Source organism: Acartia tonsa, chromosome 1 (genome assembly GCF_053477335.1).
Source record: "Acartia tonsa isolate MP-2025a chromosome 1, ASM5347733v1, whole genome shotgun sequence".
NCBI classification, from domain to species: Eukaryota; Metazoa; Arthropoda; class Copepoda; order Calanoida; family Acartiidae; genus Acartia; species Acartia tonsa.
The window spans coordinates 16845348-16856195 of NC_137260.1; the positions used below are offsets into that span (position 1 = coordinate 16845348).

General features: G+C 32.7%; 1 protein-coding gene across 1 annotated transcript in view; it reads right to left on the reverse strand.

Moving 5' to 3' along the window:
* IntS4 (integrator complex subunit 4) overlaps positions 1 to 10618 on the reverse strand; it is a 17429-nt gene extending 6811 nt beyond the window's left edge. Inside the window, exons 1-20 of the mRNA XM_080153525.1 lie at positions 10474 to 10618; positions 10205 to 10251; positions 9844 to 9940; positions 8940 to 9025; positions 8652 to 8767; positions 8010 to 8087; positions 7479 to 7583; positions 6939 to 7042; positions 6592 to 6667; positions 6067 to 6132; positions 5425 to 5575; positions 5051 to 5112; positions 4745 to 4942; positions 4466 to 4522; positions 4138 to 4239; positions 3365 to 3421; positions 2947 to 3079; positions 2298 to 2401; positions 280 to 455; positions 82 to 141 (exon numbers count right to left, since the gene is read on the reverse strand). Of these exons, the coding sequence (XP_080009651.1) occupies positions 82 to 141; positions 280 to 455; positions 2298 to 2401; positions 2947 to 3079; positions 3365 to 3421; positions 4138 to 4239; positions 4466 to 4522; positions 4745 to 4942; positions 5051 to 5112; positions 5425 to 5575; positions 6067 to 6132; positions 6592 to 6667; positions 6939 to 7042; positions 7479 to 7583; positions 8010 to 8087; positions 8652 to 8767; positions 8940 to 9025; positions 9844 to 9940; positions 10205 to 10251; positions 10474 to 10574 (1976 nt within the window). The 5' untranslated portion in view covers positions 10575 to 10618. The remainder of the gene's footprint in view (positions 1 to 81; positions 142 to 279; positions 456 to 2297; positions 2402 to 2946; positions 3080 to 3364; positions 3422 to 4137; positions 4240 to 4465; positions 4523 to 4744; positions 4943 to 5050; positions 5113 to 5424; positions 5576 to 6066; positions 6133 to 6591; positions 6668 to 6938; positions 7043 to 7478; positions 7584 to 8009; positions 8088 to 8651; positions 8768 to 8939; positions 9026 to 9843; positions 9941 to 10204; positions 10252 to 10473) is intronic.
* Positions 10619 to 10848: the final 230 nt, after the last annotated feature.

Sequence of the window (10848 nt, forward strand, 5' to 3'; positions counted from 1 at the left end):
TTTATAACTTTTTTTTGAGAAATCGTCTTAAAAAGACTCATCTATTTTTTCTTTAATAACCTTAAAATGAAAGAGACGCACCTGGTGAAGTTAGCTGGATCACAGATAGATTCTTGTACATTGGAGATTGTCTCAAGCTCACTAAGAAAAAAGCATTAGGTATAAAATTGATGTTTGTAGCTTAGTCAACAAAACTAGAAATGATCTTATAATTTTTCATTTTACTATCCGCTGAAAGCTGCCTATAATACAATTCGATAAATATCTATTTCGACTTACTTGCAAGAGGCAGTCAGGATATTAATATGACTAGCTGAGGACATCTTTCTGGATAGTTTGACCCTCTGCAGTATTGAGGCAATGAACTGTGCCGCCTCCTGTGGTAGACTGTCATCCTTGTTATTGTTTGTTGTGGGCGTGCTCGTGCTCGAGGGTATTAGACTTGGAAAGGTATCCTAAATTTCAATGAATGTATCAATAACTAATGAGAAGGGATCTTAAGGGACATTACAACGAATAAGTATCCAATATTTTAGTCTATGTATAAATAACTTGGATAAGACAAAAATATGACCGAACAAACTTTAAACGGCAATAGCACCAAAACTACTTGACCAATCAGGACGTTTGACCACACTATGAAAAGCTTAGGTAATGACTTTTTAGCACAAAAAAATCTTTGGACGAAGATGGACATGTACAACGAGCTGGCCGCGTATATCTTCAACAAGGCATATTCCAAATGCGCCGGTGGTTTAATCTGGATTCTCGACTAGGGCCCACTAAATCTGACCTCAGCCCATCTGCAGGTGAGGTAGAGTTATGCAACTTTCTGGGGATACTGTTAGATACACAAGTAAGACACTAAAAAAGACTAGAGCTCTCTATCTGAAATGGCTTGGCCGTAGTACTCCAACAAAGTGCAACGGGGCAGATTTTGAAATGTAAAAAACGTCACAAATCCTTGAAAATTTATCGGTTCTTGACTTCAGGGACCCACATTGAACTTTAAAACTCACTTTAGACTATGGGTTGCGCTGACAACCCTAGCTGAAACTTCATGCCATTTCTAAAAAAATAAAAATCGTCGTTCTAGCTCAACTGTGGGCCAAATAAGAGCCTCCGTGTATAAGGGTAGCTTGAAAGTTGTGCGAATTTAGATCCTGCGGTTACTCACGTTTCTAAGGAAATGTGGCCTCCCAGCAGCCCGATCTTAATTCAATGGACTTTTGGACCTGGGGCTACTTTAAAGCCTGCACCAATAGACGTGCCCATACCACAAAGACCTCCCTCATTGCCACTATCAAGGAGAACTACGCCAGCTTGGACAGGTATATTTTGACCTGGACCTGCCGGCGGTTGAGAAGGCAAGTAGAGGCGGTGATTAGGGATGGCGGCGATTTCTTTGAATAATCTAATAGTCATATACCTATTTTGCTTGCCAGTTTTTAAAATTCAATAAAATCTTTAAAATTGACGATTTTATGTTCATTTGTTTAGAAGTTAGAATTTGTCCGGTCTTATTTGCCCCACCCTGTATATATATCACTGATGATGGGAAATATGATTACTTTTCAACCAACCAATCAAGAAAGTACCCAAAATTTGAGCCAACGAATGGGAGAGCATTTTTACAAAACTTTGGGTACCAGTGTAATCAACAATTCAATGTCTTTCCCTCCATGACTAGAAAGTCACTTATTCATAACTGATTTATTACATTCAAAGCCAAGGAAAATCTTTCAAACTGTAATTATTAAAACAACTTGGTAAAATAACAAATTCTTGCTTAAGTATTAATGTTAGAAAAAAATATGGTGGTTTCTCTTGTAGTTTGTAATTAAAAATACCCCCCCCCCCTCCCTCAAATTTTCAATTTATTTCTTTAAAAGGGAAGTTTTTGCGCTTGCTAGGAAATTCGAGGGAAAGCAACAAAACCCTTTACACTAGACTACTTATTATACAACTATTACTCAAATACTAATTTAAAAACTTTGTATACACAATGAACTTAAGCTTGTATAAAATTATAAATACAATTTAAACAAATTCTAGTTTTAAATTTAAGACAATAACAAATCATTTAAAATCAGGGAGGAAAGGGCAATTGAACTCTAAATTACACCAGTAGGCAAATGTTGTTTTAAACTTTGAGTACTTTTGTTTAAATTTAATTGGTTGGTTCGAAAAAGGGTTTCATCCAAACATGTATACCTATCAATTAATCCTTCACTGTCTTATCCTTTAGATCCCTGAAAAAAATTGTTTACTTACATAATGTATCAATATGCACAAACCTTAAGATAATCATGATGTCTCTTGGTGTGATCATCTAGAAGCGGAGTCAGGGTTGGACAGTGTTGTGCAGCATTCAATACAAGAACAAGGTTACACAGATACCCTATAACAAATATGTCCATAAGTAGCGAAACTATATCACAATAAACATTTGTTTCAATGTTTTTTAGAAGTCGGAGCAAGGGGGGGTTAAATTGATATAACTTGTCTATTCCAGTCGAATTTTTTCTTTATTGTTTGGCTAATTGTCTTCCTAATCTATCTACTTGTATATCAACAATTTTATTATGTAAGTATTATTAACTGTACCTATCTCTCTAAATGTCTTCTATATGTTTTATTCGATCACAAAGCATTTAATCCACCTAAACTAAACTACTTAACTAAACTATCAAATCATTTGTTTGTGCCTGTCTGTCAGTCCAAACAGTTTATTAGATCTTTCTTTCTTTTGATAAATCATTCTGAAGCTAAGTATATCTATATATCCGAAGCTAGGTATATCTATCTATTTGGAGCTGGGTATATCTATCTAGAGCTAAGTATATCTATCTATTGGAGCTGGGTATATCTATCTAGAGCTTAGTATATCTATCTATTGGAGTATTTTTATCTATCTGGAGCTAAATATAATCTATCTATACGTACCTGGGTCTTCAATATCAGGTTCTGGAGTGTCAAAGAACGGATGGATGTGCAGCAGTGTGGTGACCAGAGGTAAGGTTAGGTCTGGATGATTGGCGCCCAAATGTTTAAAGGTCAGCAAGATTGACCTCTTGTCCTGAAATCAAAATTATCGGCATGAAACAAGTAGTACTCTAGCTTTATGTGTCTATGACTTTTTTTTGTCGGTAAGGTTCAACGAACCAGAGTTAACAATGTAACATGTTTTCTTCAGTTATTTTTTATTATAATAGAAAACGCATGAGCAGGCAAATCTCACTAAAATACTTAAGAACTATTATTATTAGTCGATAATAACGTTCTAATAGTTTCATGATAAAATAAATAATTTAAAAAAGAATTTGTTAAAAAATATTCTAAAATATATGCAATAATATATAACCTGAGGATATTTCTTCAAATTATACATTAACTTGTTGATAACAGATTTTAATCCATCCTAAAATAGAAAATTATAATAAGGATTATCTCACTTAGCATAACATATAACACAAGTGCTAATAATATTAAATGTAAAATTACAAAATGTACAAAATAATTTATGTTTTTACTTTTTATGATACTTTAGCTTCATAATTTAAATTAAATGAAATGTCCTTTTCATAAAATCAGCAAGACAATGATAACAAAATTGTAACTTAAAAAATAAGGACCTTATCAATTCTTGGGTAATCTCTAGGGCGAGCAGCTAAAATAGTATCAGCATTCTAATTCAGAGAGAGAGGGTGGACAATGACATTAAACTTTAAATTACTCTGATATCCAACACATCCTCTTATTCGTTAACTTGAAAACCTTGGATACTGTCCAGAAGGTGGAATTTTGTTAATCATAGGGGATGTACATAAATTTTCGTCCATGGTCTTATCCCTCTTGATCCAATATGACATACAGTTAATAGTTGCTTCGCCCAAAGAATTGAACAAAAAAATTGGAGGGTTATTTGTTTCTTTTTTTGGTGGGTGGAGGTGTACCACGCTCCAAAAAAAAAAAGCTTAAAACCCTTCAAGATCAGTATCTATATTCCATGAATAGTAGAGTTCAATTGGTTCTGTGATTGGCGAGATCTTAAGCTTGAGACAGACGGATAGACATAAAGACAGACAAACATCGTACTATTTCGTATTATTGATTAGTTTTAAAGTATTAAATAACCTTTGTAGCTAGATTACAAGCCTGCAACATGCCATGAAGTTTCTCTCTGAGTAGGGTGGAAAAATCGTCCAAAGCAGCCAAAATAATGTCAAGTTGGTGCACCTAAAACATTGGATATGAGTATGATTTATCTAATACAAAAAATATTAAAGTTCTTAAAACAAACAAATTTAGCTAAAGTATAAAGTTAAAATGACAATTTTCTAAAAAAAAATATGGTTCTATTTTTGACATGTAAGCTTAAATATATAGAGGCAAAGCTTTCTTCTTCTGTTGTCATGTCAACCTGATCAGATTAACTTATTTTATGTAGGAATATAAAAATTACCTGCAACTTAATGTGTTTAGAAATAGCAGTCAATGCTCCGATTGCTTTCAGGCGAACCTGAATTGAAAAGTAATATATAGTAATTTTTTAAAAGAAAAACAAATCTAGCAAGCATGAAAGTTCAGAGTTGAATATCTGAGTAATATGGAATTAAATTTTTACTTGGAGGATTGGAAAGGAAGCTACGTAAGGTTTATATAGAACTATAAATAAGGTTTAAAGTAAAATCTCCAAAATAATTAAGAATTTAAAAACAGTATAATTTTCTAACTAACGCACCTGTTCAATTTCATCATTAAACATATCAACCAGAAAATCCAGTGCCAAAACTGCCAAGTCATGATTCTCAATGGCCAGAGTAGTTAAAGAATCCACCGCGGCAACGCGCACCGAGTAACACTCGTCTTCCAGACCGTGGACAAATGCGCCACAGCTGCCAAAGCTCACTAGGCTTACTGACTCGGTATTTATTTCCTCCTACAAAAATATTATGAATATAAAGTTGAAATAAAGGAATAATTTGGCAAATGAACAATAACAGACAACGTTCTAAATCTGAAAAATAATTTATTTACTAATTTTTACCTTAGGGGCGTCATCCGCCCATTTCTTCCCTGAACTCCATTCTCCAGAGGCAACCAGTCCAGCCTTTGTTCAGAAATGGAGTAAATCTAAGTTTTTTTTTTACTTCACAACAAAACTAATAAGCAGCAAATTTGATTTGGTTTAGAGGGGGGAGGGCCTAGGAAATAGGCAAAGTAAAAAAAAATTTTTAAATTTATCTAAAAATAAGGGAAGGGGGAAGTTCAGTGCTTGATGAGGCTCTGTATGGAGAATCACCTCTAATTGAATAAATTGATGTTTGTGTTTATTAGATGTTCTTATCCCACAAAAGATCACTAAACAAATAGATAAGATCCAGTTGAAAGCAAAGTAACAATTAAAAATTGAACTCCATTCCTGTCTCTCATGGCTTGACTTCTTAACCCTCATATTTGACATGAGCTTCTTGTCCAGAGTTTGTTCCAGAAATGTTTGGCTGACCTTGTTCATCCTGCCGATAAGTTGGGCTGCTAAACAGCGCACTGGCTCACGAACATCATTTATCACCTGAAATTTTTAAAAGGTTTAGGTAATTACATTGTCAGTTTAAAAAAAATATTGTGGTAAAATTTCAGTATTATGACAATGGATATAGAATTTACGAGGATATTATGACAGGGGAAAATTTGTCGCCTAATTAGGTTGCTAACATGGACTATATTTATTGGGTAGTTCGTTTCCACTAGGAGTTAAGGGTCAAGGATAAGGGGGTGGATGGGGGGTATCGTTATTTTAAACATTTCGGAGTATCACTTTATTGGAGTACATGAAAATCTGGTGTAACATCCAAGTAATAATATATCGATTATAATGACATTCTTGTGGTATTTTTCAGTAGGATCAAACTCATAAGGATTATTATGTATACAAGTAGAGCAACCATGATAATAAAAGAACAATAAATTAAAATTAAGTTAGAAAAAGATAAAATGACTAGTCAAAATAAAATAATTCAAGTAAATCTGAAGCCAATTGGACATTTGCAGTAGAGCATTTACCTGGCAAATTCTTGAGAAAACATCATCCACAAGTCTGTTATAACCTGCATCTCCATCTAATTTCACCTAAATATTAAGGTTTATGATTATCGATTATGACAAGTGTCCCATACTTTGATCAACTGTACAGACTAACAGTACTACCTATGTATGAGAAATTCGTGACATCATTTATGCAATATACAATTCTACATGTACAATGAATATAAACTATACCTATTAACTATTGGTTAATTTCTGTATTATATTTTCATATCATCTGAGGGGTATTATGTATCTAATGTCTGAAGCTTAAAATATCGGAAATTGCTAGTCTGAATTGTTTGTACTTTTCATGTAAGCTTAATAAATATCTTGGGATTGTTTTGAGCAATATGTCTGACCTACGCCACCCTCCATTAGGGCTAGGGGCGAAGCAATAAATCTCAGATTAAAGATGCACAATTTTAATGCATTTTCATCTTTGTTGTTAAAATATTTTGGCGTTAAAATTGAAAAAATATTTCTAAGAAGATAATACCCTACCTGGTACTCTGGATGTATCTCAGATAAAAGACACATAATTTTCAAAACCTCTATTCTTACACCCTCATAATCATCTCTGCGACAAAGTGCTTTTTTAAATTAGATTGCCAAATTTATCATATAATGTTATTAATAAAAAATAGAAAAGGTTTATAACTATACCCTTTCAAGAGAAATCGCCACAGTAAAAAAGACCCCCACTCCCCCCAAAAAAAGAACATTTTTTCTTTTTGAACTTTAAATTGTAAGTGGATGGTGGACTTGCACCTACCCTTTCCCCAGGTGCTACTAGAGGCCTAGCTGGCATTTACAGATAAACAAAAAATAAAACGTTTAAGCATTTGTTCCTTATTGCCGAGCATAGAACAGGGTAGATAGAAACATCCAACTTTACTCCTCTCTCGTGGATTTTTCTCAAGCTGGAAAATGCAGCACATCTCACTCTAGCATCCTAATACAATAAAATGACACATAAATCAGGAATCCTTAGGGATATTACAATGGCAAAGAAATTGATGAACATCCTAATCACCAATAATGATAAACAAAATAACTCCTTCTGCTGATTAAAAGGTTTGAAAACAATTAACCAAAAAAAATAATCAAAATTTTTAACCAATGAATAAGATTTCCGTTTTATTTTCTTTTTTATGTTGCTTATTCAGATATTCATTGGTTTAATTTTATCTACTTTGATTTAAAAAAAAAAAAAAAATAAAATCCAACTGTGAAGAGTTAAATAAAAACACCATTAAATTGTAAGGAAGATTTAACCTTGAAACATTTAATAAGTATATCAAATAAAATATTTCTTCTTTATCTTTATACCTATTATTATTTTACTTGAACAAATAGGTACTTTTTATGAAACAAAATAAAATGAATACCTGGGACATAGAATAACTGCTGATAAGGCTAAAAACCTTTGAATTGACCTCTACACTGTCTGGTTTCACAAGCAAGGCCAACAAGGCTAAGCCATGAACATGAACCTAAACAATTGTTTAAAATATTCTTAGACTTATTACACACTTATTTAAAAGTTTTACCACTTGCAGAGTGGCACAGTAGCATATTAACTACGGTTTTTATTTAACTGGTACGTCTTTCGGCGGATAATAAAATGAAAATTCCAGTTTTGTTGACACCGACTTTATGATATTTATTTTATTACTCAAGGAAAATTGTCTGTATTACGGTACGATGCATAAATTTTTCAGTATGGCTCAGAACTGGTTGTAATCCAGTGAATCTTAACCGGTTTCGTAACCATACTGGAAATATTCTCCTTTCAATATCATGATGTAATGTGCTATGTTGATAAAATTCTGTTTAAAAATATATATTCCTCCCTTTATATTTCAAATTAAAATGTTGAAATTTAAAAAAAGAATCTTTTTGGCTATTGAAATCAATACCTGCGGATTTGCAGAATTGAGGAGGGTGCTTCTTCCCACTTCTAAGAGCTGCTGTGTCTGATTTCTATCCACTTGGGCCTAAAATTGTATTTTTTTTAATCATTCGTTAAAACAAGGTAATATTTGCAAGTGGCGTAGCATAAAAAAAAACAATGTACGGACAAAGTGAGTTATAGAGCATATGTTCAGTGGTCATAAAAAAAGGAGAAGAGGGGAAAGATAACCAAATTATAGAATATCACGTAATCTTTTCACATTATTAAATAAATTGTCTTTTGTAAAAATAACCGATAGACTAACGGACAAAGTAGGTTGTATGCTGTATGGTTTTTTGATAAAAGATATCTATAACAGAAAAATTAGCAAACTATCCTAAATGGCCGCTGCGTTGCGGACTGATGGAAGAATAGACAAAATACATCAGAATTATAGAGAAACTGCAATACTAAACACTTCAGGTAGTATAGCTACTCTAAAAGTCAATCCTGGTGGTCAGTTGGTCTGTCTATATGCAGACTGCCAATATTGAATTGTATTGTCTTTTGTAAAATGGTTTATTTAAAATACTAATAGTGTTTAGTTTAAATGTCATTTTAGCATCTACTTGACTTCATCATTTCTGTTTTAATAAGAAAATCTTACTGTTTGTACATAAAGTTCTGCCGCCTGCAGCCATGCAGATAATAATTTATTTGAACTTTCATCAGATATGTGTTCACAAATTTTCTTAATCTTTTCTGAGATATCTCCAATTTTCCCTGAAGCAAAGAAAGTGATTTTTTAAAAAAGTTAGAGACTACTTAAACAATTCTGAAAAGAAGGGATAGGAAATAGGATTATCACATAGCTACATACAAATGCAGGTAGGATCATTTTTACTTTTCAGGGAAGCTTTATAACTGTCTTAACAAAGCATTTAGTATAAGTTACCTGTGGTTAAAATCTTGGCGTAACCCATGATAAGTTTATACTTGACTGAGTTATCTTTTATTCTCTTCAAACATTCTTCTATTTTCCTGAAATAACAATAGGTACCTAAATAGGTAGTAAAGTACATATCTAATTCTAAGAAAACGTATTTTTGTATTTTTATGTGTTTTTAGAAATTGTCAATTTACATTTTTGACTTCCTACATTATTACATATAGAATTCTTATGGGTTGTCAAATCGGGCGGGCGGTTTTGGGCTGCCCTATATCGGTCCTTTTGGGCAGATTTGGGCACCCCCCGTTTTAGTGGGTGAAAAAGAGGGGGTAGAAAAGAGATATGGTCCTCCTTTCCAGTGGAGCTTTTATAGGTCCTGAGATGGTTTTAGGCTATTCTATTTCTGAAAGTAAGTCTCCGTATGGTTTTAGGGTATTTTTTATAACCTCTTAATATGCTTTTTACGACATTTGCCCAAAAGGGTGCCCAAAAACCCCTTTTGGGCAATTGGGCGGCCCGTTATCGAAAAAATGCCCAATATGACAACCCTGTCTTGTAGTTATCAAATTGCCCATAATTATTGCCAATTTTCCAGATTTTACCAATAAAGTCTTTTTTCCCTAACAACTAACTGTTAGTATCTTTTCTTTATCATGGAAGGACACCTTCCATATGCAATTAAGGTAGTATTATGAAATAACTAGTGGATACTCCCCGAGAGGCCTCAATGCAATTTCTCTTAAAGTGGTGGAGGAACCCTCCTCCAAAATAGTTACAAACCTTCCATGGTCCTATGAGAACAGAAGCACAAATGTCAAGATAAACCATGAAGGTTAACGAGATCATTCGCTACAAACACACACACATAATCTGTTACTTTTAATTAGGAATAAATGTATGAACTTATTACCTCATAGAAGATTCTAAATTATCAGATGATGATAGTTTAAGATGTCTGTTAAATTTCATCAATTCTGACATTATTCTTCGCTCTGTTGAGTTGGCATCTAAATATATTTTTGTTTTATCTATCTATCAACAATTTAAAAAAAAAACAGTATGTTGATATTAGTTGTATAATTATATAGGTATATATGTTAGTGTAGAATGTATAAAGAGTTATCTACTGATAATATAGAAACAAAACTAACGAGACTAGGTACATTATTGACTGACATATATTCTTGTGATATGAGTAGCAGCTCTTATCAAAAACAACACAAGTTCGAAGGAATAAAAAAAACCTATATAGATTAAAAATAAATTCTTACCTATATTTAAAATGGGATCTATTTCAATATCTGAATTTACAGAATGCCTGAATAAAAAATAATATGTACTAGGGGTATTTAACTGTAAGACATTAGAATCTTGCCTTAAAGTACAAATTATGCCTTTGATTTATATTCAATGAGTGTAGGGTAGTTTTTTGTTCGTTTGTTATTACTTTTAAAAAATCTAATAGAAGGTTCAACGCTCAAGAATTGTTTAAAGGATAAACATCGAGAATTTCATAAACATAGTTTATTTTTATAAATACCTAGATGATAATTTCAATCTCTTAACAGGTTCAGCCCTTTCTTCTGTAAGAACCTGACTGCCATATTCTGCCAACGCGCGCTTTTTATACTTTGCCGCCATTTTTTTTTGTTCTTGTCTGAAATTTCGGGTACAATATTAATGATGAATAGTAAGAAAATATTTATCATGCAAATATTTTTAGGTTTAAATAATAACATGCTTAAGTAGGTAACAGGAAATATTTCAATGTAGAAGCTGTTAAAAGTGACTCGTAAAAAAGTGGACTAATGTTACAAAATTTGATCGAATTATTTCAAATGACGTCATCTTCTTCAAATATAACGTCAAGGGGGAAGCTTAGGGTAACAGTTTTTAATTTGTCCCCTTTTTAGTA